Source organism: Fusarium poae, chromosome 3, assembly GCF_019609905.1.
Source record: "Fusarium poae strain DAOMC 252244 chromosome 3, whole genome shotgun sequence".
In the NCBI taxonomy this organism is placed as follows: domain Eukaryota; kingdom Fungi; phylum Ascomycota; class Sordariomycetes; order Hypocreales; family Nectriaceae; genus Fusarium; species Fusarium poae.
In genome coordinates, this window is record NC_058401.1 from 510,958 (window position 1) to 537,330 (window position 26,373).

At 43.1% G+C, this 26,373-nt stretch overlaps 10 protein-coding genes and 3 non-coding genes across 13 annotated transcripts; 7 read left to right on the forward strand and 6 right to left on the reverse strand.

The window, feature by feature from the left end:
• Window positions 1-389: 389 nt before the first annotated feature.
• FPOAC1_007536 (uncharacterized protein) lies at window positions 390-1,926 on the forward strand (the record flags this gene model as incomplete). The annotated part of the gene is made up of 5 exons (XM_044851991.1): window positions 390-482; window positions 532-575; window positions 624-1,011; window positions 1,058-1,222; window positions 1,273-1,926. 5 exons carry the CDS (start codon window positions 390-392, stop codon window positions 1,924-1,926), a joined length of 1,344 nt encoding a protein of 447 aa, XP_044704661.1.
• A 152-nt stretch (window positions 1,927-2,078) lies between these two features.
• Window positions 2,079-2,165, reverse strand: FPOAC1_007537. The gene has a single exon. It is a non-coding gene; the product is annotated as a tRNA-Pro (tRNA).
• Window positions 2,166-4,020: 1,855 nt separating this feature from the next.
• On the reverse strand, window positions 4,021-4,395 carry FPOAC1_007538 (uncharacterized protein; the record flags this gene model as incomplete). The annotated part of the gene is made up of 1 exon (XM_044851992.1): window positions 4,021-4,395. One exon carries the CDS (start codon window positions 4,393-4,395, stop codon window positions 4,021-4,023), a length of 375 nt encoding a protein of 124 aa, XP_044704662.1.
• A 286-nt stretch (window positions 4,396-4,681) lies between these two features.
• FPOAC1_007539 (uncharacterized protein) lies at window positions 4,682-6,977 on the reverse strand (the record flags this gene model as incomplete). The annotated part of the gene is made up of 4 exons (XM_044851993.1): window positions 4,682-5,283; window positions 5,727-5,879; window positions 6,312-6,579; window positions 6,633-6,977. 4 exons carry the CDS (start codon window positions 6,975-6,977, stop codon window positions 4,682-4,684), a joined length of 1,368 nt encoding a protein of 455 aa, XP_044704663.1.
• A 368-nt stretch (window positions 6,978-7,345) lies between these two features.
• On the forward strand, window positions 7,346-9,649 carry FPOAC1_007540 (uncharacterized protein; the record flags this gene model as incomplete). The annotated part of the gene is made up of 4 exons (XM_044851994.1): window positions 7,346-7,380; window positions 7,491-7,938; window positions 7,985-9,544; window positions 9,593-9,649. 4 exons carry the CDS (start codon window positions 7,346-7,348, stop codon window positions 9,647-9,649), a joined length of 2,100 nt encoding a protein of 699 aa, XP_044704664.1.
• Window positions 9,650-10,212: 563 nt separating this feature from the next.
• Window positions 10,213-12,858, forward strand: FPOAC1_007541 (uncharacterized protein; the record flags this gene model as incomplete). The annotated part of the gene is made up of 1 exon (XM_044851995.1): window positions 10,213-12,858. The coding sequence occupies one exon, from the start codon at window positions 10,213-10,215 to the stop codon at window positions 12,856-12,858; it is 2,646 nt and encodes an 881-aa protein (XP_044704665.1).
• Window positions 12,859-13,112: 254 nt separating this feature from the next.
• On the reverse strand, window positions 13,113-13,184 carry FPOAC1_007542. Its single transcript has one exon. It is a non-coding gene; the product is annotated as a tRNA-Asp (tRNA).
• Window positions 13,185-13,877: 693 nt separating this feature from the next.
• FPOAC1_007543 (uncharacterized protein) lies at window positions 13,878-15,854 on the forward strand (the record flags this gene model as incomplete). The annotated part of the gene is made up of 3 exons (XM_044851996.1): window positions 13,878-13,919; window positions 13,967-15,164; window positions 15,640-15,854. The coding sequence occupies 3 exons, from the start codon at window positions 13,878-13,880 to the stop codon at window positions 15,852-15,854; spliced, it is 1,455 nt and encodes a 484-aa protein (XP_044704666.1).
• Window positions 15,855-17,089: 1,235 nt separating this feature from the next.
• Window positions 17,090-17,443, reverse strand: FPOAC1_007544 (uncharacterized protein; the record flags this gene model as incomplete). The annotated part of the gene is made up of 1 exon (XM_044851997.1): window positions 17,090-17,443. The coding sequence occupies one exon, from the start codon at window positions 17,441-17,443 to the stop codon at window positions 17,090-17,092; it is 354 nt and encodes a 117-aa protein (XP_044704667.1).
• Window positions 17,444-18,110: 667 nt separating this feature from the next.
• FPOAC1_007545 (uncharacterized protein) lies at window positions 18,111-18,735 on the forward strand (the record flags this gene model as incomplete). Its single annotated transcript, XM_044851998.1, has 2 exons — window positions 18,111-18,253; window positions 18,324-18,735. The coding sequence occupies 2 exons, from the start codon at window positions 18,111-18,113 to the stop codon at window positions 18,733-18,735; spliced, it is 555 nt and encodes a 184-aa protein (XP_044704668.1).
• Window positions 18,736-19,632: 897 nt separating this feature from the next.
• Window positions 19,633-21,001, forward strand: FPOAC1_007546 (uncharacterized protein; the record flags this gene model as incomplete). The annotated part of the gene is made up of 3 exons (XM_044851999.1): window positions 19,633-19,926; window positions 19,976-20,249; window positions 20,493-21,001. The coding sequence occupies 3 exons, from the start codon at window positions 19,633-19,635 to the stop codon at window positions 20,999-21,001; spliced, it is 1,077 nt and encodes a 358-aa protein (XP_044704669.1).
• Window positions 21,002-21,959: 958 nt separating this feature from the next.
• FPOAC1_007547 (uncharacterized protein) lies at window positions 21,960-23,188 on the forward strand (the record flags this gene model as incomplete). The annotated part of the gene is made up of 2 exons (XM_044852000.1): window positions 21,960-22,812; window positions 22,863-23,188. The coding sequence occupies 2 exons, from the start codon at window positions 21,960-21,962 to the stop codon at window positions 23,186-23,188; spliced, it is 1,179 nt and encodes a 392-aa protein (XP_044704670.1).
• A 565-nt stretch (window positions 23,189-23,753) lies between these two features.
• Window positions 23,754-23,853, reverse strand: FPOAC1_007548. The gene has a single exon. It is a non-coding gene; the product is annotated as a tRNA-Leu (tRNA).
• Between the last annotated feature and the right edge of the window lie 2,520 nt (window positions 23,854-26,373).

Consider the following 26,373-nt stretch of genomic DNA (forward strand, 5'->3'; position numbering starts at 1 on the left):
CCCGCTTCTTGGCCATACGATCATGTGGCATACTCATAAGAGGAAGGTTCATGTGAAGGAAGCCAAGGTGATAAAATTGGTGCGCATGTACAGACGCTAGAACTGGGCAAGCTGCAATGTCGATCACAGAAACATCTCATCCGACCATACACCTATACTCGCTGTACTACAGTGGAATACGAGGAACTTTATAGTTGAATCAATTGACTATGAGGGTAGCATGGGTTATTTGCCGTTTACATGACATATACTTGCATCCGAACATACCCAATTGAGAACATGCCCCGAACATATAGGTATATAAGGTTGCTCGGTAGTCTAGGAATACAATTTGTTCTTGGCCAACCTGGTTGCTGTTTGACAAAAAGAGTACGGGGACACAAACCATCATGTATCACTATCTCTGGACCCTCGTTTCTGTGCTTGCAGCCAGTACTGTTCAAGCTTCTGTCGACATCGTCTCTGGTGCCACATGGACTGCAGTAAGAACCTTTCCATCTTGTACATTTGGCTGAGAGCTGACCTGATAAGACCAACACTGGCGACCATGTCCAAGCACATGGTCATGGCTTAATGTAAGTACGACACTTCGAACTCCAAGCATTGGCACTTACCCAAAGCAGCGAAGTTGATGGTACCTATTACATGATCGGCGAAGACAAAACCCACGGCACTTATTTCCAGAACGTCAACTGCTACTCGTCCACTGATCTCGTCGAATGGACATACCGCGGTGCGCTTCTGTCCCGCACCACTGAGGCTGGTGATCTCGGACCCAACCGCATCGTCGAAAGACCCAAGGTCATTTACAACGATGATACGGGAAAGTACGTTTTGTATCTGCACATCGACAGCTCTGACTACAAAGACGCTCGAGTGGGTGTAGCTACAGGTGACAGTGTTTGTGGAAAGTATACCTATCATCGCAGCTTCCGACCCCTTGGTAAGCAGAGTCGTGATATGGGTTTGTTCAAGGATGATGATGGAACTGCCTATCTTATGACTGAGGATGTAAGTGCTCTGTGCCAACTATAGAATACGGGCTAACAACGCTCAGCGCGAGTTTGGAACAAGAATTATGGCCTTGTCGGATGACTATCTCAACGTTACCGAAATCACATATGAATGGAAATACTTTGCTGAGTCACCTGCTATGTTGAAGCAGAATGGTTATTACTTTATCTTTGGGTCTCATCTGACTGGATGGAATGCAAACGACAACGTATGACACCCACCGAAAACTGCTTGCAGGCGATGCTAACATATGAATAGGTTTACAGCTATTCCAAGTCTCTTTCTGGTCCATGGTCAGAGTGGACCGAGTTCGCACCCATTGGATCAAAGACCTTCCAAAGCCAAGTCAGCTACATTCAACCACTCGGTGACGGCAACGCTATCTACATCGGTGACCGCTGGGTTTCCACCAATCTCGCCGCTAGCACTTATGTCTGGCTACCCCTCAAAGTCGATGGAACCAAGGTCACACTCGACTGGTACGACTCATGGGCACCGGATGTCTCAAAGGGCACCTGGTCTGAAACAAAAACGACCAAACTCGAAGGCGAAGACGCTGAGATGGGCAATGAGGCGAGAGTCATCTCATGCAACGAGTGTAGCGGAGACAAGGCTGTTGGATACATCGGTGGTGACAAGAAGGGTACTCTCACATTCAAGAACATCAAGAGCTCGGGTGGTCTGAGCACCATCAACATCAAATACCGAAATGGTGACACCGGCTCTCGTTACGCAACGGTTTCTGTCAATGGAGAGTCACAGAAGCTCGCTTTCCTATCGACGAGACATCTCTCTGAGACTGGTCTGAGCCGCGGATTCTTTGATCTTGAAGATGGAGATAACACGATTGTCATCTCCAACGATGATGGTTGGGGTCCTGATGTTGATGCTTTACTACCACCATCACAATAGCTCCAGTGCTTTGCTAGGCATCTCTCTGTTTATAGGTAGTAAGTAGTCTGAAGAATAGTGTTCGAGTTGGTGTAGAAAAAGATAAAAATAAAGTTGATGTTGTCCGAATGCAAGTCAGAATCAAAAGGTGAGATCAGAATCAAAAGGTGAGAGGGCTCAACCGGGGATTGAACCCGGGACCTCCTGCATGAATGATGACTCATCCCAAAGCAGGAATCATACCGCTAGACCATTGAGCCAGTTATAAGTATATTAATGTTTAGTTGTGTTATCGTAAGATTTGAAGACTTGGTTGTGATACAGATCGTTTTGGCAGTTTAACGAGAGTTTCCCCCCAATTTTGACTTTTGCTTAGTAATTCCCGTGCCAATGACCTCATTTTGATAGGCTGTTGCCTTGGGAAGCATTAAGCTAACTAAAAGTTGAATGAGTGCCAGTGTCGGAAGATTCAACCTGTCATTCACCAAGTTCAACAACACTTTAACTTTTACAGAAATAATAGTCAAGTCGCTCAGCTTGATTGATACTCATGTTGCTTGGAACTATGCTCTTTCTTCCGTAGATTGTCTGTGATGTTATTCCAGGTTTGCTTGTAGATTGGGTCACAGACTACCCTGCAACTCAGGTCACCAACAATTAATCCAGGGATTACAGCACAATCACATGTCGGACGCAGGATACGAGAACGATTGGGCCAACGGAAACAAAAGTCGCGAAATTATCAGTTCAGCTTATGCGGCTTAGAACAGAATATTGGGTTGTTGACCTTTGCACTCCGTGGCCAGCGTTTCTGCTACGTCGGCGCCAACACATTGTAGTGTGGCAGACATTTATTCAAGGAGAGACACGTAGCTCTTCCAAAGTCTCGTAGTAAGATCTAGTCCTGTTATCTCTGCTCTCAACACACATCCCGTGTGAAACGTGTCTTGGTGGAGCACACACACAGCGTCACATGGAAATGCCTCATTATCGGTGTCTGACAACTCAGACAAGGTGACTGACCACTAACCCAATTCTATGACGTCTTTCGCGTAAAGAGACCCAATATGCAGGTCATTTCAACCAGATAAAAAAAAAACTCTTTCTGGAGCCGTGACTCAACTTGTAGGCGGTGAGATGGAGGGCATGACCACGACTCACTAGGCCCACTCACTTGATGCTAGTATTCCCCCACAAAAAGTAGAATAAAAACCACAGTTGCCATGATAATATTGATTTTTTTCATTTTCTGTTCTCTATCAGATTCTGCTCACAGTCATTCAAGTTGTTTGTAGTAACTGTTCCGTGGATGAGATGAGAGATCTTCATCACAGATCGAATTATGCCTTTATCACTTCCTCCATCACTCCCTCGCCGGTCTAAGACGAAGCTACTCATGCGAAACTCATGAGTGAAGCCGCCAACATGTTTTGTATCATTCCAGATATACAGGTTTCTGCCTTCCATAGGCCGTGGTGATGGCTATGTTGTCTCAGGATACGTGCCGGTCACATTCAAATGTCCTTCATTTACTGCGTCGTGTCTTGCGCGCTTACAATAGATAAATGCGGAGTCCCTTGGATAATTCGACCCTGATGTACCTTCCCACCATCGCCGCGTCTATTCCCGGAACTCGAGGATCTTCCATTTATATAGCCGTGCCATGCTACCGGAGACTTTCGCCAATCTCAACACCATTCGGAATTTTTATATAAATAGTGACACCTTTAGACTCAACCCCGCATGATATCCCTTTTCGATCGTGGATCCAGTTTCGGCCAGTCATCACCTCGCCTTTCCTCCGTGGCTGATATGTGATAGAACCACTATTGTGCATGATACCACATTCGGAGACTGCCACAGGATTCGGCTTCTTTACTAGGCACCAAGACAAACGAAGCCAATATCTCACGATTTCACCTTTCCACGTTGAAAACGGCGCACCAATGGACCCCCTTTGGATGCCTTTCTGACGACGACGACCCGGACCATTCCCTTTGAGATCTGGCGAGGCTCTATCATGGTCGCTCCAGTAGTTTTTTTTTGATGAGAAAATATGGCCATGACGATTGGAGACAGCGCCAACTACATGTACTAGTAAGATTCATGCACCACTTAACGGTTATCGGGATCTGACATGGACATTTCACAGACGGCAGCTCGGCTCGACGACATGTATCTTCCATTGTGACGACCGAAATTACATTTGGACTGATCGACGACTGACACTGGCGGTGACTCCCGACGACTAAACTCGACGAATGTACCCGACGACTGAGATCGACGAATGCGACCGATGACCGAGACCGACGAGTGACGATGACGGATGATGGACCAACGAATATGGGCGACACGAGGATGAACGACTTCGGAACCGAACAGTTGATGGTTTGGATCGGTACAGGAGAGACAATGGTCGTAAGAGATGGAACACTGGATGTGAACTTGAAGGGATGGGAATGGGACAACGTTTCGAACACTTGACGACATCGACGACTTACCCGATTCTGCGTACCGATTCCGACGACTTGCCGATCAGACACCACATTACCATCAAAGTCACCTGAGGCAGACTATCACGCATCGACCCGACGACAGTTACCTGGACCATGGACGAGTTGGGGTATGGATATTTGGGGATGAGAAGGAGCGTGCATGGGGCTGACAGGGGCTTGGATCAAGAGGCGGATTCGGAGGCACATGGTGAGGCACACTGAAAATTTAATAAAGAGGGTGATTTCTTTGCATTATCTTACATAACTATTGACTGTGATGCTCATGAATTCTGTAGCTGTGGCAATCCACGCAGAATCTCCCATTCCCTTTCCGTCATTCCCAAGTTGATCAAATCATGCCATCCACGGTTCTGCCAGATCTGTTGCCTTCTTATTCCCTCATGTACAAACCCCATACTCTCGTAAAGATGAACAGCCCGTGGGTTATACGAAGCAGTTGAGATTCCGATTGTGTGCAGACCGGCATGTCGAAAACCCCAGTCTAGTATCCAGTTGATGGCCTCCCTTCCATAACCTTGGCCCTGGTGCTCCTTCAGAAGAGTGATGCCGATTTCGGCATTGCGATGATGGACAACGGTGGGAGAAATGCCGCCCCAGCCAATGCACATGACACCAATAATAGTAAGTGTTTCCGAGTTTTCATCGCGTAGACAGATGGCGACGCCTAGGAGGGAGTCGCAGACAGATTCAAGGTACGAGTCGCATTCTTTTTGGCCCTTGGGTTGAAGTATCGTGGGCGCAGTGAGAGCCTGAATAACAGGGTCTTTCAAGATCTCCAAGGCTACCTTTTGGAGATTTGCATCGTTTTTGTCAGCTTTTATGTACTCTAGTCGCTCAGACCGATAGGCGTTGACGATCTCGCCTGTTGTGTAATCCATGGTGCTTGAGTATTTGAGTTGGAGTAGTGGTTGATAGCGTCGAAGATTGAGTTAGTTCCTATTGTGAGGCAGACTCAAAACTTTATACCTTTCGGATACAGAAACTAAAATGTTGAAGTGTGAAATGAAAGTTGCTGATATATTTGACGCTATACTCAAATCGGTTACCGGGTGAGTCAGACCGCATGCTATACGAGTTGCTTTGTTTGGTAGTCGTCTTGGTAGTTCAAACTAACAGAATTGAAGAATTGAGTGGCATTAGATTTGGTGTACGTACTACTACAATCAGAATTCCTATCCGGTGATTGCTCCCATCAATACTAGACCCTCCCGAAAATGCCTTCCGTTGTTCTCGCCTTGGCACAAACCGCAAGACACCCGCCAAATAAACACATCGAAGCACTAAATACAGATACCTCAAGAAAACCTCCATATCGATCGATAAGAGCACCATTGACAGGCGGTCCGATCAAAGCGGCAAGAGAGCTAACTGCCAGACCCATTCCCATATACGTACCATTATCCCGAGGGTCCTTCACCACAAGGGTAAAGGCTGCAGAGACACCGGAAATGATTGTACCTGAAGTAAAGCCAAAGACAGCCGCATACACGATCATTGATGCAGTACTCTTTGCCTCATTCATACAGAAAATGACGATGCCGGTTGAAAGTCCACCAAGGGAATATACGTTCAACCGACCATACTTATCTGCGAGGATTCCAGGTATAATACGTCCAAAAGTTGACGCAGCGTTCGTGATGGCAAGGAAGTAAGACGCCAATGTCGGATTAATACCTCGTGAAACAGCGTATGTAGGAATAAAGAACAATGGCGCAAACATGCCAATAAACAGAAAGAAAAGGGATGAAATCACCAGCACATACAGCGGGTTTTTGAAAGCAGCTGGAAGGAAAAACGACGTCTTTCGACTCGGCAATCGAGACCTGACAGTGATACAAGAAAATGACATGAGAGGTATCATGACAAACCCCATAATTCGGATTGACCAACCAAAACCAAGTGAAGAGTCATTCAGCATCTTGGACAGGGCAATTGGAAAGACAACTCCGCCAATGGAAGAGCCCGAGACTGCTATTCCAAATGCCGCTGCTCGTTTCTTGTCAAAGTACTGAGAGACAGCTGCAAAGGCTGGGATCTGGAGAAATGCCATGGCACTACCCATCAAGACGCCTTGGGCAAGCATAAAGTGCCAGTACTCTGTGCATAAACTTGTCATCATTATTGCAAAGACGTATGTAACTGCAGCTGGCCTGATCACCTAAGAACAAGTCAGCGAACAGCAATATTTTGTTAGCTTCTGGAAGAACCTACCCAAGCTCCGTAGCGATCAAACAATGGCCCACTCAATGCTCCAGCAGAAAACTGGATAAATGTCGAGACAGATCCGATCCATGCAACTGCATCTGCTGAGTGACCTCGAAGCTGATGCGTCATGTAGTATTCTTGAAGGACGCCGAATGAATTGGCGAAGCCGAGACACGAGAAGAAGATACAGGCCGCACCTGCAGCGACGAGCCAGGCTTGTAGGCCACCATCAGGCGCAATAGTTGACGTCAGATCAGCTTCTACTTCTGTTCTCGAATGATTCTCCTTGGTTGGAAAAGAGTCATCTTGAAATTTGAAGCTGTCCGGTTTACACAAGTCTTTTGATAACATTGTGGAGGATTGGAAGTAAACTGGACGAGTGAGGGAAGTCGGGAAATGGACATAAAATTATTAGATGGTAAGGATTGAGATATATGGATGGACCTTTTATTGCCTTGAGAATCTGATGGTATCAATCGGTAGACCCGTATGACTTTATAAGGCGAGAATAGACTCATTTATCTAAGTCATTGATACCGTGACAGACTCGGAATATTGAACTGACCAATCAAAATGCGACGGTATCGGCTTCGAGTCGGGGTTAAGAGTCGGACTCGGTGTACGGAGAACCATTTCAACTAGAAACGCAGATTTCACTTTGGTCAACCTCCGAATTTCCCGCTCTCTTGGCTTCTCTTTACATATCAACAACATTTACCATGGAGCCAATTCGTCGTCGACGAAGACCAGCAGTGTATGTGATATCCATTGCAAGAAATTTAAAACTGAATCAACTTACTCATATAGTGCATGCACATTATGTCGCAAACGCAAGATGCGCTGTAATCGCGGGTCTCCGTGCAGTAATTGTATCCGCTCACGACGAGGCGAATGCGTTTATGAGAATCTACATCCGGCACCTCCTCAACCAGTTCAAAGCGACAGAAGAGAGTTGGCGCCTCGCAACCACGACGATTTCCAAGACGCATCGTTACCAACACCAGACGATCAATCCGTAATTTTCCCAACCTTTTCTCCAACGGCATCAACAACACCACACTCCGATCTTCCGGAACTGGAAGCGCTAAAGAAAAAAGTAAAGGTACTTGAAGACCAGCTATCAAAATCTGCTACAGTGCCTTGCCGTCCGCAAGCCTCAACGCCTAATTTTGAGACGACATCAACGCAATTGGGCGGAACCTTTCATCTTCACTCGCAAGATCAACCTGGAGGACTTCATGCGATACCTCGTGCTATTTCTCACAAGACAAGACTTTTTGGACAAAGTCATTTCGTGACTGGATTACCTCTGGTGAGTTCCATCCAACTGCTATTAGTCGCAGAACCAACTAGTATAGCTTCGAGATATTCTGGAAATAATCGACAAAGGTACAAACGAGGCCTCGGATCTCATCAAGGAGTATCAGAGGTGTAAATCTTTAGGTAAACGCATTAAAAAGCTACGCACTCCCGAATGGCCGACATTACTTACCACGCATCTCGTTTCTCGAATTATTTCAGACAGCCTTGTTGAGTGTTATCTCGGCACGATGGAGAAGCTTCATCGTATCTTGCACATCCCGACATTCCGAAAGAACTACGAGGCTATTTGGGTTTCTGAAAACGAACCAGATCGGGATTTTCTCGTTCAATTGAGGCTGGTTCACGCTTTGGGTGCGACGACGTACGATGAAAACTTTTCTCTTCGGTCATCGGCTATTCAGTGGATATATGAAGCGCAGACATGGATCTCCGAGCCAGAATTCAAGTCCAGGCTTGGAATCGAGTTTCTCCAGACGAACATTCTACTGCTTCTCGCTCGAGAAATTGCATCTGTTGGTGGCGAAACACTTTGGATAGCATGTGGTTCACTCCTCAGAACAGCCATGTCGATGGGTCTACACCGTGATCCAAAACACTTGCCCCAGACTCCGACATTCGCTTGTGAGATGAGAAGAAGAATTTGGAACACCATCCTGGAGTTATGCCTACAATCGAGTATGACTTCTGGAGGACCACCCATGATTTCAGCAAAGGATTTTGACACTGAACCTCCCGGAAACTTCGATGACGAGCAAATTATGGTTGAGAATCCCACATCAAGATCTGACAATGTCTTTACACAGACGTCTACCGCGAGAGCAATGCGAAAGACGTATCCTTCTCGTCTCAAGGTTGCCAAGCTGCTCAACGATCTCCGACAGGGTGACTCGTACCAGGAAACGTTACGTCTGGACGCCGAGCTCAAGGCGTCTTACAAAGAGGCAATCCACAATCTGCAAAGCTCCAAGAAGAAGGAGTTCTCGCCAACCCAGTTTGAGCTATCCGCGATGGAGTTTATCATGCGTCGCTTTCTGGGCGCTCTGCACTTTCCGTTCTTTGGGTTGTCTCTAACAGAGCCGAGCTACGCTTTCTCAAGAAAGATGGCTGTTGAGACCGCTTTTAGGGCATGGTCAATCGCACGTGGTGCCGTGAACAATAACACTGAATTCGCGCGGTTCGTCGTGTGCAGCTCTGGCTTTTTCCGGACCTCAACGTGGTTAGCCAGTATAATCCTCCTACTCGATCTAAGAAATCAGGTACAAGAAGAAGACACATTCTCATCGACGCCAATCCAGCGCGATGTATTCAACATGATGCAGGACGCCAGGCCATGGACATTACAGTGCATCCAGGCGGGTGAGACGAACATCAAGGGTCACTTGATAGCCTCGTTAGTATTGGAGCAGATCAAGGCTACTATGAATCGTGCGTCAAAAGAGGAACTGGCTCAGAATATGATACGGGCGGGGGAGGAGGTAGCAAGGGAGGCTTTGAGTGTGTTTGAGACGTTTATCGCGCAGTTGGAGCCAGATGGTGGTGAGCTAAAGTCACTGAATGACCCGGCAATCGACTTTGGAGAGGATTGGACCTTGATGGTGAGTAATTCTTCTTGCGTCTAAAGTCATGTTGCTGACAATCTTTAGCTTACTGATGGGTTTCTTAATGGTGGAGCGGCTGATCCTATGACATGGATATTCTAGACTATGAAGATATAGACGAATTCGTTGTGAATGACAAAGGTGAGAGCATACAATGCATGGAAGTCAAGAGGACGAAAGCCAGACGATCGGGGGTGAGCGCATGACTTCTGCATGAGCTTTATTGTGATATTTTGCAGTTACAGAGTGAGGGACGAAGACATTTATAACTTTCAATAGCGTACAATCACGTAGATACACAAGATGGTATATCAGAAAAGATCGGTATCTCATTGCACAAAACAGACAATGATAAAAAATGCCTATCAACCCCGCGTCGCTTGATTTGAGATGGTGCAGCTTATACTGCACCCATTATTGGCCAAGCTGCGTTCAGTCGGCTGGGGAACGCTGCATAGCCGCATTGCGGCTGATGTCAGATAAACTCGGCAGCCTGAATATGATTTAATTGTCTCACCCCTCTTGTCCTCAATGATTGCACGTTGATCTCGCAATAACCTTCTGAGTGGGAACTAAGACGCAAGTTTCGCATCAAAACATCCATCGTCTACCGCTGTCGTCACGTCCTTTTTTCGCAACAAATTTCATCGCTTTGATAATTTACCATGCGTCTGATTAATGTGGAAACGGTACAGATGCGGCAGTTCTCTGGGACTCGCATTCCTCCATACGCAATTCTCTCCCATAGATGGGGCGATGATAAAGAAGAGGTATCATTCTCCGACATGAAAAAGGGTTCATCAAAAAAGGTGGGAATGGCAAAGGTGCGGGGGTGCTGTAAGCAAGCCAAGAAAGATGGGATCAAATACATCTGGATCGACTCCTGTTGCATCAACAAGGACAGCTCAAAGGAGCTCGACGAAGCCATCAACTCCATGTTCCAGTGGTACCAGAAAGCCAAATTCTGTTATACCTATATGAGCGACGTACCCAAAGACGACAAGTTTCGGGAGCCGGGATCCAAGTTTTACTCAAGTTCCTGGTTTCAGAGAGGCTGGACATTGCAGGAACTACTAGCTCCTGCTGAATTGCGATTCTATGATCAGGAATGGAATCTACTCGACACCAAAGCCGAACTTGTGACTGAAATCGAAAATATCACAAAAATTCCTAAAGTGTTTTTACTTGGCTGGGACTTCCGCCGCGCAAGCGTGGCACAGCGAATGTCGTGGGCAGCGAAACGGGAAACAAAAAGAGAAGAAGACATGGCCTACTGTCTTTTAGGGATATTCAACATCTCAATGCCGATGATCTATGGCGAAGGTCGAAAGGCTTTTGAGCGTCTGCAACTGAAGATAATAGAGCAAACCAGCGATGACTCTATTCTTGCTTGGGGAATTTGTGAGAACAACGTTGATGGACGATCCACCAAAGTGACCAAGCCAATCTCGGCTGGGGTATTTGCTTCCTCCCCTAAAGATTTCTCCGATTGTGGACGTATAGTTCCGCATGACCAGAACTCAAACCCCAGCAGTATCTTTACAGTATCTGGTGGCTATGTTCACACCTCCCTGACACTACATTACAACAAAAACAAGACTCTCTACGCTGGACTTAACTGCCGCTTCCAAGACGATGACCTTGAAAACGTCATTGCCATACCTTTGTACACCTCGTCTTCCATGAATGGATACATCAGACCACAAAAGCTAGGACCGGTAGTAGTCGAAAAGCCACCAGTTGGGCATCCACGCGAGCGCTTCCAAATTAGAGTTGATCGACAAATAAGTCCAGTCCAAGCAAGAGGGACAGCAGGTGTCTGGCTACATGTCATGGGTTATAAGAAGCTCGGACTCAAGCTGGCAGAAACTTATCCGCCGCTTGAGTGGGACAATAGTCGGGCTTTGCTCGACAATAACGACGATAGCAAAACTCGTGTCGAAACCCAACTTGTTCGTTTCACGTCTGATGCTGCGAAAAGCCATGATGTGATAGTAGTCATTGAACGAAACCCTTCCAAGTGTCCATCGACGATGCGAAGCTTTATAATACAGGCGCTCCGAGACCTGGAGCTGGCGGATATCGAAAAGAGCCTACCGTTCATGAATCCGAAGAGTCGTGAGGCGAACAAAGCTGATAATGGAGTGATTGAGGTCACAGTTGCTCAGACTCAGGAAACTGTTCCAGATGGGATACTTTGTTTCGTCAGCCTGGACCGCACTGATGAGGTTCCGACTGTTACTAGAAAACACCCAGCAATATTGACAGCAAAGCTGAAATGCGATTTTATGGATTCGCTGAAGAAGGAGCACCTTGCAAGGTCAGCGGAACATCCAGCTATCAAGAGTCTGGCCACACTGAGGGATCGTCGGGATTCTCTTGAAAATAAGATGATCGAGATAGAACAAGAAGAGTGGAAGTTGGCTGAAAGAAAGAGATTGGTACAAACAGAAATCAAAAGCCTCACGGATCAAATTGTTGCCGAGGAGGCCAAGACACAGGGGCGTCTGAAAAACTATGAAAAGCACAAAAGCAAAAGGCTGCAGATCCAGAGCATACTGGACGGTAAAACTGGTTACTCGCCCGGTCTATCCAAACCACGATTCTTATCAACTAAAGGAGAAGTCGCGGCGGGTCCAGGAAACTGGTTTGAGAAGATGATCGAGAGGCAGTTGAAAAGAGTTCCAGAAAAGTCATATTCGTGGCCTGTCGAAATTGGTCAAGACACGAAAGACTTGTCGCCTCTTCTATGGGCTGTCACGAACACGAAAACGGAGATTGTAGAACTACTCGTTGAAAAGGGATCAGACACTGAGGTCAAATACGAACACGGTACCACGGTACTTTCGGCAGCTGCTTTCCATGGCAAGAAGCGCATAGTCGAGATCCTTCTCAGACATGGTGCCAAACTGGAAGCCAGAAACGAAAACAATCTTACGCCACTGATTTATGCATCTTACGGCGGACGTCAAGAAGTAGTGACGCTCCTTCTGGACAAGGGAGCCAAGATCGATTCGCGAACGGCTTCAAAGAGCACGGCTCTAGGTTTAGCTGCGTCAGAGGGACATGACAATGTGGTAAGCTTGCTTCTGGATAGAGGCGCCAACGTCGAATCAAAGGACGATGATGGTAATACCGCGCTTGCAAAAGCAGCTTCTCGAGGGCATGCAAAGACGGCGGAGATATTGATCAAGAAAGGAGCAAAGATTGGAACGCGAAACTTGAAGCAACAAACGCCATTGGCCATAGCTACAAAAAATGGGCATAAGGTTGTTGCAAGAATGTTGGTTAATGCAGGTGCTAAAGGCTAATCCAAGTAGAGAACTTATACACTCGCTTGTGAAGTTGTGATAGAGGTGTTCTGCAGGGGGGAATGGAAGAGTAGTGAGGGTTTTGACAAACTGAATGGGGAAAACGTACGGTCAAAAGGGGTTTAGCATTTCAACTACACATCTTATTTATCTTTGGCCCATCTTTGACTTGTCCCTGAGCTGGATGAATAATAAAAATGTTAGAATAGACAAAAAATACCAAAAGAAAAACCTGCTTGAACAGGTGGCTGGAACTCTCCCGCCGGGAATTGAACCCGGGTCTCAAGCGTGACAAGCTTGCATACTGACCACTATACTACGGAAGATGATGGTTGTGTTCAACCATTGTAGCGGAGTTCGATGTGAATCAACCAGTAATTAGTATCTATATACCGTAATATCCATGACACACCACTATTGTGAGTGCCACAGCAACTATCAGCATATTGATTTCTTCTATAGTTGCAAAGATTCGAGTGCCGACCATGACTTCATTCACTCTTCCCTTTTTTCCGTTGTCAAGGTGCTTAGCACTGGAGGAGAGATGACGCTATTTTCTCAACCAATAATCCATATTTATTCGCGTTTTCTAGGCCACATTCTAATTTTATCGATATATGTTGTTACACGGCGTCAGAGCTGAAAGTTATCACGAAGTTTTATTGGACTCAGTTTGCCACTGATATTTTAAAAATTGCGCTTTGTCCTTTTTCTAACTTGTCGAGCGGCTGAATTTACAAAAAAGCAAAGGGGAACTTGGCTTAAAAACCAGGCTGAGGAAATTGAGGGAACATGATACTACAATTTGTGTCTCGACTATCTAGGTCAAACTCTGGCAACATTTATTACTACAAACTTCATTGTCTATTCCTAAATAACTCAGAGAATAAGTATATCTAAGTTATTAGCATTATTCAAGCAAGGTCACAATCTCCAATTTACAACGTCAGCATTCAGCAGGCTTACTATATGAACACACCATGGATTGTGACTCTCACAGATTATCGGTACTTGTCGCAATGGAAGAGGTCGAATTCGACGCTGACATCGCTGGGATAGGAGTTAGTCAGTCATTATTTATATGAGATTTGATACTGATACTTTTTAGGTCTTAATAGCTTTCGTTGCAACATCTCTAGCCGTAATCATTGTACTGGTCTTTGCCTTTTCTACTCTTTCAGTACCCTTACGACTTCTCAATACAGGGGATATCGTCATGGCTGCTCGTATGAGGCGTCTGTACCGTCGACTACGATCATGGTTACCGAAACTCAAGCGTGCCAAGGAAGAGGATAACAGGAACGAGCGAGTGGCTGCCTACAAAGCCTTTCTGCTCTCAACAAGTGATCAACTTCTCGTTTCACAGGTCGCTATTCTGATCGCTGCATTCATCATATATTCCGAAATCACAATTTACTCCGTTAACATTGTTGTGGCACTAGGATGTTTGGCATCTACTGTCCACCTTGGCTGTTTTCCATTCTACCTGGACCGTCTGGAAGACCACAGTGCCGCAAAGTTTTTCAGAGTACTTGCAATGATTGCAGGATCCGGTATGCTCATATTTATGCTTATTGTACAGTTATCGTACAGTTGGGATATGGAAACGCATGTCTACTTTACTTGCGCCATGCAGGACTTTGACATAGACGGGAATACCTTTGCCAATCGCTTCATCGACCTATTTGTTCCTCTTACTGTCCTCTATGGCACATACGAGATTGTTAAGCTTCTATATACACAGCAACCGCGAGATATTGAGTCAACCAACAGGCACACTGAGGCCCAAAAAGGCATATCACCACCACCGAGAATCAATCATGTAGCTCATATCATGACTGGCATTTTCATTGAGATGCACCCAATATGTCGGATTCCAGAACGATTGCAGCGGTGCATAGACACAAATTCGACAGATCAACTCAGCACAATCGAGAAAGAAGCTTTATACATATACATTAGATTACAGCGCAACTCGACGGACAACTCCGAAAATATCTATCGCCAACTGCAACTGGAACTCTTGGATCAAAATCCCAAGACGCCAACGCTCAGGGATATATGGCAAAGGGTTGATGAAAACCAGCGGAACACACTTGTAAACAACTGGCTTCAAATGAAAGCTCTGGCTCTGCTCTCACCTGAAACCGGAATCCAACCCCATCTAAAGCTTCGCAGTGTACTAGCCGCCGAGCGATGGGCATTTCACCAGTGTCGTGGCTCCTTCGTATGGAGAATCTTCTGGCTTTGGTCTGGTAATGTCTATGGAACTGCGACCATCTTCGCCTCTCGTGTTACCAGAATAGGTATGTCTGGTAGTCCAGACCACTGGGGTTTCGGCCAAGTTGTTCCACTAGCCCTTCTGGCCTTGCCTTTATTTGCTGCGATGGAAAGCCGCGCAGGTAGGTTCTCTGATGCGAATACAGCACACATTTTTTACTAATGCTGTTAAAGACTATAAGAGACAAGTCAAATCCAGAACGGGACATAGCAAAGACTTCACGGCTTTGAATTTGGTAGCTGTCTCCTCAAGACACCAACAACGTTCAGAAGACGCGGCATCGTCAAACGATTTTGAAGCCATTTCCTTTATCAGACTAAAGCTCCAACTAAAGGCCCAAATTTTAGGACATCCAGATATTTACAATTGGGTAAGAGGAGTCTCACTTAATGAGACATCGAGTTTACAGAAGAGTGCCGGCTTTCATGCAGCAGTCATGTTTACTATTACGACGCTCATTGGATTCTTCACGGCTTTGGGTCCATATACTATGAACATAGTCATGATTGTGCTGTTGGCAAGCCTGACACTCCGAAGAGTTACTGACCTGATCTTCATGGCCAAAGTTACCAAATCCATGCCTGAAATCCTTTACAGATTGGGTAGTGATAATTTGAACGAGCCGTCGCAGGTCGGAGATCAAGCTTCGCGTATGGTAATGGCTCAAGGAGCTGTTGAAACCAATCAAGACGTACAGGAAGAGTATATAGATTGATAGATCAGGTTGACGTTATGTAGCTTGCGCCTTAAGTGATTATTTCTTTTGTGTTACAGCAGAAAATTGTCCAGATGACAGTTGATACAGAAGATTGCTGGGCCACGAAGGTGGACTAATGGTTGGAGATTATGTATCAGTAGTTGACTCTGGTCATAATAAAGCAGTGTTCTCAATCAGCACCACGTTGGAGTTTCCGGTAGTTCTTTAAACTATAAAAGAAAGCTACAACAAAGCCAGACAGCAAGTTTAATAACTGATAGGTTTAGATAATGTCGCTAGTTATTGCAAACAATCTACATCTGAACATCTGAAAATTCTAGCTAGCACTATTAGAGATAAATTTGCAATATAAAGTAAAATATTTTAAATTAGCATTATAGATTAATTAGGTAATAATTATCTTAGATAAGTAGTTAATTAAGGTTATAAGAGGAAGAAGTTATTACTATCTATATAGCTTAATAGAAGCTTTCTTTATAAGTTATTAATATTATAAAGTTTATATTATATAAATTATATTTATATTAAAGAACTTAAAGTCTTAAAAAAAACCTTAATTTAATATTTTATTAAAAATTTAATCTATTTAAATAGCTTAATTTTTATTAATAACCTTAAAGAAACTAAGAAAATAAAAGCTTAAGCTATTTTAAAAAAAAAATTAAAGTAAAATATTATTATAATAAAAGTATCCTCTATTTATTTTACGATCTCTTAAACATTCGCTCAGGCCTTCTCATTTCCTTCTTGGTTTTTAATAAATGTTAACCTGTCGGCCCAGACCATATTACGCTATAACAGCTTCAGGAGAATCGCATGGCTTCTTGATAGAATCGGGATCATTTGCGACTTCCCCCTAGTCTACAATGATAGGCTGACAGATGAAACAAGAGTCCCGACAGTTCAAGTACTGTTCAAAGTGCAACAGAATAGGCTGATAGTATTTGTGTCATAGATAGAACGAGTGAATGAGTAGTAGAGATAAAGAGGGACTAGAAACGAATGGAATAAAAAGAAAATCCTTAATTCCTGTGACCTCCTGCCGAAGTAATAGAGTAAGCATTTTCCAACAGCCTATCGATCCTCCTAGAAATGAACATTCGTTGGTTCCGTACTCGGGGGTCTCGGGGTCGAGGTACATCAAGTGGTACTCCAGGCGACTCCTAACTTTACAGCACCCAGGTTAGAACCGGATCATTTGAACTGTTGAAGCAGAATTTGAACATACCTGTTTAATAGAGTTTGATACCTCGAGCAGTCTTGACAGGCGAATGGCCATCGATGTTGTAGCACACCTTGGAATGGAAGTAATCTCCATCATAAGAGTAGGTGTCGTATATGAACGAGTTTTGGTTGCAACTGGATTCAGCATAGAATGCAATTCTCTGTCCGTTTTTCTTGCCGAATCCATTCTCCCTGTAAGACTGGAAGGGTTTCATTCCAGCACTGCAGGCTTGACCACCATCGACTGTGACAGCGACTTCTCCGCCTGTGCAGTCACGACCACTGTAGGTCTTGACCCCAACTGCAAGGCTGCCTTGGGTGAAGACTGTGGCGGCAATAACGATGAACTGAGAAAAATGCATTTTTAAAGATTTGACCGTAGTAAGAATGTTGTTCTTGATATAAGTCTGAGAGTCTGGTTTAGATGATGCTAAAAACTGTTTATCTTGAGTGAGTAATAGTTAAAATCCAGGTATAGACGTTGATTTATATATCTTTAGTTATTGCACCAGATCTATACATTTCTAGGTATTGGGTCATTGTCGTATACAGTTTGCAGATCATATGCAGTCTTCGTAGCGTATTCGAGCGTATTCAACGCTTGGACCGCGCGTATCCGACTTACAGGGGAGTAATCCTACAATTTCGATGATCTGCAACTCATCAAAAAACTGCATCAATTTTGTCTATCCTTGTTTCGATGTGGATGGAGATTGATGGTCTTTCGATGGTTTACACCATATCCTGACGAGATGGATCCTAAGTTGACCTGCGTAAGGCCCAATGGGCTTTATTAACGACCGGCAGGGAATAATTCAGGCCTAAATTTATTCTTATGCAGTAGAGAGATCAACTTTTATAGCTCAGGCTACTTCCATCGGAGCGTCGTCGATGTCTAGCGTGGGACTATCATCCTCCCACATAACGTCAATGCCGTGTTCGGTGGAGACTAGAGAATAATGATCAATGGGTCACAGATCTATCAGCACTGGAACCTAGTAACTATGAGTTGAGGGTACACACGTCACCATGAGCCCTGGCTATATTGTCCAGTGCAGATACGACAAATATGGCCTTGGCCAGCGACACAACAACTTTGCTAGTCATGAAGCCTGTAGTGCAATGTGCGAGGCCAATCAGCGTGACGTCTGTTTCTACAACGCGGCCATCAAGTTGTGTATTGTCGGAGACCCTTATGGCAAGGAAGGCAAAAGCCCAAGTGCCACGTAAATAAATTATCAGGGTTCAGGAGGAGGAAGATCCCTTTGTGGACGAAGAGGACCTTTTCGCGCAAACATGTGAAGAAGAGAGGGATGGCCTCGAAACTCAAACCAACGATCTAAGGGAGAACTTGGACAGATGTCATGCCGACCTTGAAGCGGCATCAAACAGCGGAGATTCAACAGTCACTCCTCCTCTCAGCCCGCCCACTTGTGGAGTGGTCAACTGGAGTGTTGGCTACTGCGATGCGAAGCACGGCATAAACATCGAAAACTGCAGGAAAACGTGTGCCGCCGACAGCAGATGTGTCTCGTACAGCGCCAACGAGGAAACCACTGGTGCTATCAACTGCCACCTTTACGACAAGGAGACTGCCGACATCCCTGACAAGACACACACAAACTTTGTCCGGTATTATATGCGTTGCCGTTGAGAATGATCCGTTAACGTAACATTTCCATTCACAACATGTTGAAGAAAGGTAATAGTGACCGGCCACGGTGGTACGGGTTTCCCATAAGAATCAGTGCAACAGCTTGGCAATGCAACTTTCCACTATCAATGAATGACTCCTCAAGCACAACTAGCATGTTCATGTTGTAACTCCACTCCACCAATGTAACAAAGAAGAGAAGATTAGAATTGAGCATCGGTGGTCCAATGGCACCACTTGTCTAGGATGTCTTGTCCAGTAGCTCCCTCAACCTTCATACCGTTGGAGTTTACAATAACATTCCAAGCCATAAAGTAAACTTACCGTAGTCATCTCAGACGACAGGCGTCCATAGCTAATATTCATGCGCTGTAGGTACATAGTAGGTAGTCTAACCCAATCTATATCCGAGCATCCGAAAGCTCTAGTACTGTTGAAGACAAATTTGCGAAGCAAAGTGACCCACTGTTATACTTCAAGTGCTCTCCACAACTTCAAAATCCTCCCCTAGACCTAGACTAAGGAGAGCCGAACAGAGGGCCAATTTTAGTTCTAGAATTGCCCGAACTCCGGGTCCAAGGGTTTGGGATTGCGGAACAATTCTGGAATGAACCATGACCCCGATAGTGGATTCAACATGAAACAATACACCAGGTCCAATGCCAACGCATGAGAATCTAGCCATGGTTTTTTTGCTGAGTGGGACGCAGAGTATCATACTGTAAAGAGGCAAAATGAGGGTAACAACTTACAGGGCCCCCTCTATGGAGGATGTTACGAAAAGGAAGTGACGTTTCCGAATGGAATATTATATCGTAAAGCACTTGCGCATTTCTTTTTACTTTACTTTTTTTGCCTTTTCGGTGTGCTTGAGATTGTTGCGATACTGTATCGACCATGAGTACCTCCGCATTCGTTGGCTCGCCGCCTGCAACTGAGGATGATCTTCACATTGTGAAAGGCGTACTGCGCATGTATGGCCTGGAAAATTTCAATGCGAGTTTAGGTCTCACGTTCTCTATCCAAAAGCCTGAGAATCCACCTGTCGAAACCAAGGTCCCAGAGATTCTTGCGGGAATGGTCATTGTTATCGTGGCCATTGTTGTACCGACAGTAGCGAGGATCCTCATTCGATCAAGAGGAGCAAGAACACAATTTGGAGCCGATGACTGGGCTATCATTTGCGCTGCGGTGAGTTCGAGTATATAACATCACAAACGGTACCGCTAATGGGTGGTAGTCTTTGGCAGTCGTCTACCCGATTCTCTGTATAGTAATGCTCTTCCAGACGGGTGCTGGTCGACATACTTACGAAAGCACCTACGAAGAGTACAACCTTTACATGTACTACTTGACAGTGTGCAAGATCATATTCTATATTGCTGTTGGTCTCATCAAGGTATCCATCACTTTGTTTGTCCGCCGCCTTGCCGACAGAGCCTCGAGAAAATGGAAGTTGTTTGCAGACATGTTCTTGGGAACAGTCATCATTTACCTTCTACTCGCCATTTTCTGTAAGTCACTCATCCCCATAGATCGTACATAGGTTGACTCATCCATTGAAGGGACCGTTTTTGCATGTAGACCCCTCGGGACCATGTGGGACAAACGCTATGCTGGGTCTCTCCAAGAAGCGCCATTATGTGTGGACAGCATGTTCCAGAACAGGTTTTTGAGTAGCATGCACGTTGCACAGGTAAAATATCATATGTCGATCCGTGAGATGATCTGGCACTAACACCAACTTCAGAGCATAGTTCTTTTACTCGCACCAATCATCATGCTATGGTATGTCAAGATCAACACTGGCAAGAAAGCACGTCTCTTCTTTATCTGGCTCGTGGGCGGTACGACAGTCCTGGGTGGTCTACTCCAGCAGACAATGATTACCATCACCAACGACTCCTGCTGGCAATACACATCCGCGATGCGCTGGACGGTCATGGATTTGACTTTTGGCACTCTGGCTGCCTCTTTACCGGTGCTGGACGCGGCTATAATGGGTACATGGACCTCCATCAAGACCAAGATCGGCACGTCTCGGTCGCACTCACGATCTCGAACACAGGGATGGACGGATTTAGAAAACGATACAAGGAATACCACGACAGTCAGGACTATGCGACGGGACTCGGTCACGGACTCGGAGTCAATGGAGAATATGAGAGGTCAGGACAAGGGTATGGAAATGGGAATCCTCCGTACGGATGAAGTGGAACTAACGTACGATGAGGAGACTGCATCGAAAATTTCTCATACAAGGTAGCGGAGTTAGCCACGTCCATCGGGTAGATGAGTCTCTCTTTTGTAAGTCATAGAAGGGGTTTTTACCATCCCCAAATACATCAACTCAGCAATAAACAAGCACATATAAACACCCGTTATTTTCTTGAATAAGCACATCATCAAAAGTTCACACTTTTAGTCAATAATTCACGGATCATCCTATTACAGCAGTCTTGTATGTAATTATATCAGGGATACGGATCTCAATGTGGTCCGAGTTTGCCCACCTCACTCCACTCAAAATCTACACAGATCCATCTCTCGTTTGAGATCCAATCACGCAAGGTTCAATTTCTCGGACTCGTCTCGTACCATGCAAATAAGGCAGAAGCCCTACAGACCGAGATATCAGTAATTCCTCCAATTGATGAGATCCATTCTTGTCTTGTAACTGTGCACGGAGCCACCATCCGACGGCCAACGGCTTCCGGAGATTTGTTAGAGCTTTAGCTAGCGAGTATTAGTTCATGCGAAAATTCAATCTACGCGATACGATGAGATCTCTCATCAATATTCCCAAATCAAACCTTTTTTTCAACAGACAGATGCAACTAGTGATGACAGAAGTTGCTCACATAAAGCACAGACGTTCGTATTCCACTTCCTTGTTGTTTTTCTCTTTGAACTTTGATGTCTCCGACTATCAGCCAAGCCTCCCCTTTCTAGGATTCTAAACTTCTCCACGGTAAATTCGGGACGGGCCTCCACTGCCAATATACAACCACGGAGATGAAGCCTTCCTGGGGAAATACCCTGGCTATTGGTATAAACTCATTATCCCCGTAGAGTTTTCTTGATTTCGCCTTGAGGTGTACTAGATTTCTCACATCTATTAGTTTCAAGTCCTTCGTTTAGACCAATTCAAGTCCAGCCTTTTACGTTGGCAGCCACTCTTTTCGCAAAATTGTATAAATTGGAATCTGTTCTAATTGTTCACCATGGTTCGCTTTCTAGCCGGCTTGACGGCCTTTCTTGGTTCCACAGGCTCGCCTGCACCCGATACCTCGGACTGTACAGGTACCAATGCCATTAGCATGAAGTGTGCCTCTGCTGAGGTCCCTTACAAGCGTGATTTCTTCTACGTTGGTGGTCACTCTGTCAAGGCCGCTTCTGGCAACATCACAGTCGATCAGATTTATGTGGAGAAACTCACACCAGCCGTGAGAATCACTCAGAAGAATCCTCTTGTTTTTTTCCACGGCGGTGGTCTTTCGGGAAGCACGTGGCTCAACACACCTGATGGACGTGAGGGTTGGGCCAGCTATTTCGTCAAGAAAGGCTATGTTGTTTATTTGGTTGATAACAACTCTATCGGTCGCAGTTCCGAGAATGATATTGCCGGTTACCCCATGTCCTCCGGCTCAGCTTCTGAGACTGTTATGAAGTTCTTCACATCACCTGAAAACTACGAGACTTATCCTCAGGCTAAGCTCCACACACAGTGGCCCGGTACTGGAGCTGATGGCGATCCCGTTTATGATCAGTTCAAGAAGTCTCTGATCCCTCTCACGACCAACTTTGTCGGCCAGGAGAATGCTCTCCGCGCTGCTGGCTGTGAGATGCTTTCTCTACTGGGCGAAAAGGCCTATCTTATCTCTCATTCGCTGGGGAGCAGAAACCCTCTCCTTCTTTCTAACGATTGCCCTGAGTACATCGCTGGTAGCATCAACCTTGAAACAGCCACTTCGCCTTTCTGGTCTTACGCAGAAGGCCTAGGCGGTTTTGCTGCGTCGCCATGGGGTTTGACCAATACACCAGTCACTTACGACCCTCCTGTGAAGGACCCATCTGGTAAGTCTGCTCACCACGTATTACGATTTAGTCTAACAACAAGTCTACAGAATTAAAGCATGAGTCAGTTGGAAATGAAACATTGGCTCATCGTAATTGCTACCTCCAAGTTGAGCCTGCGCGCAAGCTTCCTCAGATTAACAAGGTCCCCTACCTTCTTCTTACCGGCGAGGCTTCTATCCATATCACATATGACCACTGCGCTGTCGACTTTCTCAAGCAAGCTGGCGGCAAACCTGAGTGGATTAAACTGTCGGAATTCGGTATCAAGGGCAATGGCCACTTTTTGCATGTTGAGAAGAACAACCTCCAAATTGCTGGTCTTGTCGATGCTTGGATTCGGGGTCAACTGGTCAAATCTAAATTTGGCAAATGAGGTTAGATAAATGAGTAATTAGAATAGTGGGCATCTCGATCCAATACTATGGAACGTTTATTTGTGGTGTGAAGTGTTCGGACGTATATGTCGTGCAACATGTTCACTTTTTCATTGCAAATTTAATCCCCTCCGAGGGTTGTCTAGATGCCGAATGATTTAATGTGTTGCTTGTTGAGTTAGGATATAAGACTAGCCACTGTAGTTTGTAATCGTTAAGCAAATTTGCATGTTAATAGGGTATTTTCTTTTTTTCTTTTTTTCTTTTTTTCTTTTTTTCTTTTTTTCTTTTTTTCTTTTTTTCCTTTCTATTCTCTTTCCAGACTAAAGAATTTTAATAACACATAGGTAAGATAAAATGGATCAACTGTCATTTCCCCTGTAGTAGCTTATCTAGATCGAATGGCAAGGAAGCCAATAGGCACTAACTTTAAAATAAGAGACCTGAGGTCAAGAGAAAAGCTAATTCTGGCTGTCCCAAGACATCGTCGACACAAAGAAAAATTATAATGAAGTTGATTCGGCTATTAGGTTGATATTGAATATAGACAAAAAGAGAACTCTTTGATGAGACTGGGACTCGAACCCAGGAGGATTGCTCCACCAGGAAATTGGTGTTAAGGTTAACCTTAACCTGGCGCCATAACCAACTCGGCCATCTCACCCAAGCTAGTATTATTGAGGGCTAAGTCCAAGTTGTGTCGTTATTATGGGCTGGCTCAAGCCTTGTCGAATCAAGATGGCAAAAGAAATAAACAAACTGCAGGATTGGGATTGAAAATCACTTGTTTGTTTCCCCATTTCATCAGCCAAGAGGTTAGTGCAGCCATAAGGCATAGTTAGTGCTGATTGTTGGTTGCACAAACATCCTTTGTCTTTCCAACCCCTCATTTCTCCTTTTGAAAACTGAAAAAGCAATGAGAGAATAAGACTTTGGGTATTTAGAAGCAGCCCCAACCACATCTTCTTTTCTATTTTCTTCCACTACTTTATTAACACCATCCATCTCAATACTTTTACTGTATTGATAAACACTTTCACCGCCGATGCCAAATCATGCTGCCAACACATGAAACAATCGCCAATATCAATAGACTGTCCGGCGAAATCCTTGACTTGATAATCGTCTCACTTTCGGATGTCCAAGGGATTGGCGATCTCTGTACGGCACGCCTCGTCTGTCGTAGCTGGAACCAACACGCTGCAAGACATCTATTCCGTACAATTACACTGTACCAAACAGAAAAGCCGGTCAGCGATGACTTTCAGACATGGCACAGCCTGATGGGTTTGGAGGCTGTTAAAAATTATACCCAGCGCGTCATCATCCAAACCTGCCCAGACGACATACACGACGAGCCCCTCAAATGGCACTCGCGGGAGGGGGAATGGCAATGGCCTGGATTTACGTCTGCTATTGACAGGATCATTGAGCTTGATCAATTGCAGGCAATCGAAGTACACTTTTGTGAATGGTGTAATGTCTTGGATATGTGGAATGACGAAACACTCATCCAAGAAGGAGTTATATATACTCGCGAGTGGTCATTACGTGCTGTCTATAAGGCAATCAAGCAGAGACAAGAGCGACGACTACAAGATAGGATAGCTGCATTATATAATATTCTATTAGGTAAAATCCTAAAATAGGGTACCTTTTAAGTTTAATAGTTTACTATAATCTTATTTTAATAATAATTATAAAGAAAAAAGTATAAAAAAGGCCTTTAAAATTAAAAAAAAAAAAAAAAAAAAAAAAAAAAAAAAATATTATTATTATTATTAATATTTTTTAATTAATTATATTATTAAGACTTCTTTATAATTTAATAATAATTATATTATTTTTTTTAATAATAATAATTTAAGCTTTTAATATATTTATTCTTTTTTTTTTATAAATAAAATAAAAAAACTAATATAATATTTAAAATATTTTAAAGATCTTTAAAATAAAAATATATTTTTATTTTAAATAATAATAATATTTTATAAACTTAGTTTTTACTTTTTATAGTTAAAATAATTAAGATTTTTATAATAATTATAATTTTTATAATTAATAAAATATATTTAATTATTAATTAAATCTTTAAAGAGAAATTAAATATATATATTAAAAAGGTAATTAAATTAATATAAATTTATTAAAAAAAATAATAATTAAAAAACTATAAAAAAGAAAAAAATATTAATATTAAACCTTTAATATAATATATTAATAATTTTAATATAATTATTTATAAAAAGGGCTAGTCTTTAAAAAGACTTTATATTAAATTAAAATTTAATATAAAGATTTCTTAATTTATATAAAATAAAGAAAACTATTAAAACTTAAGCTAGTTTATTTAAACCTTTAAAAGTATATTTAAAATAAGGCTTAATAATTACTTTATTAAAAAGATTAAAATTATCTATATAATAAGTTACTTTTTTAAGAGTTTATAAAAATATTTTTAAAGCTTTATTAAGACCTTATATATAAATATTATTAACTTTTTAACTTAAATAAACTTTAAAGTATAATATAATAATTAAATTTTAAATACTTAAATTTAATTTCTTTAAATAACTTAAGAGCTTAATTAATATATAATATATAAAAATTAATTATTCTTAATATTTAAATATTATTATAAGAAGATTAAAAATAAAATATTATTTAAGCCTCTTATTAAGCTATAAATTATATAATTTATAAATAAATTAACTTTTTTCTTAAAGAATTAAATAGCTATTTATAGGCTTCTTATAATTTAAAAAAAATTTAATTCTTTATATTATACTCTTTAAGGAAATTATAAAATAAGAATTTAATCTTATTAATTAAGCTTTAAAAAGCCTATTATTATTTATATTATTATTAAAATATCTTTAAAACCTTATATTAAACTATTTATAAATAATACCTTAAAGACTTAAAATTTAAATTATATTAAGTATTATTTATACTATTAATTTAAATATTATACCTTAATATATTTAAATAAAAGGATTATTATTACCTTAAATTTAATTTAATTTCCCTTTATAGCTATTAATATAAATATTATTAAGGTAATTAAGAGGCTTTAACCTTAGAAATAAAAGTCTTATAAGGCCTTAAATATAAATTAATATTTTATTTTAAAGACTTTAATTTACCTAAGGTTTAAATAAAAGTCTTTATTTACTCTTTTTAA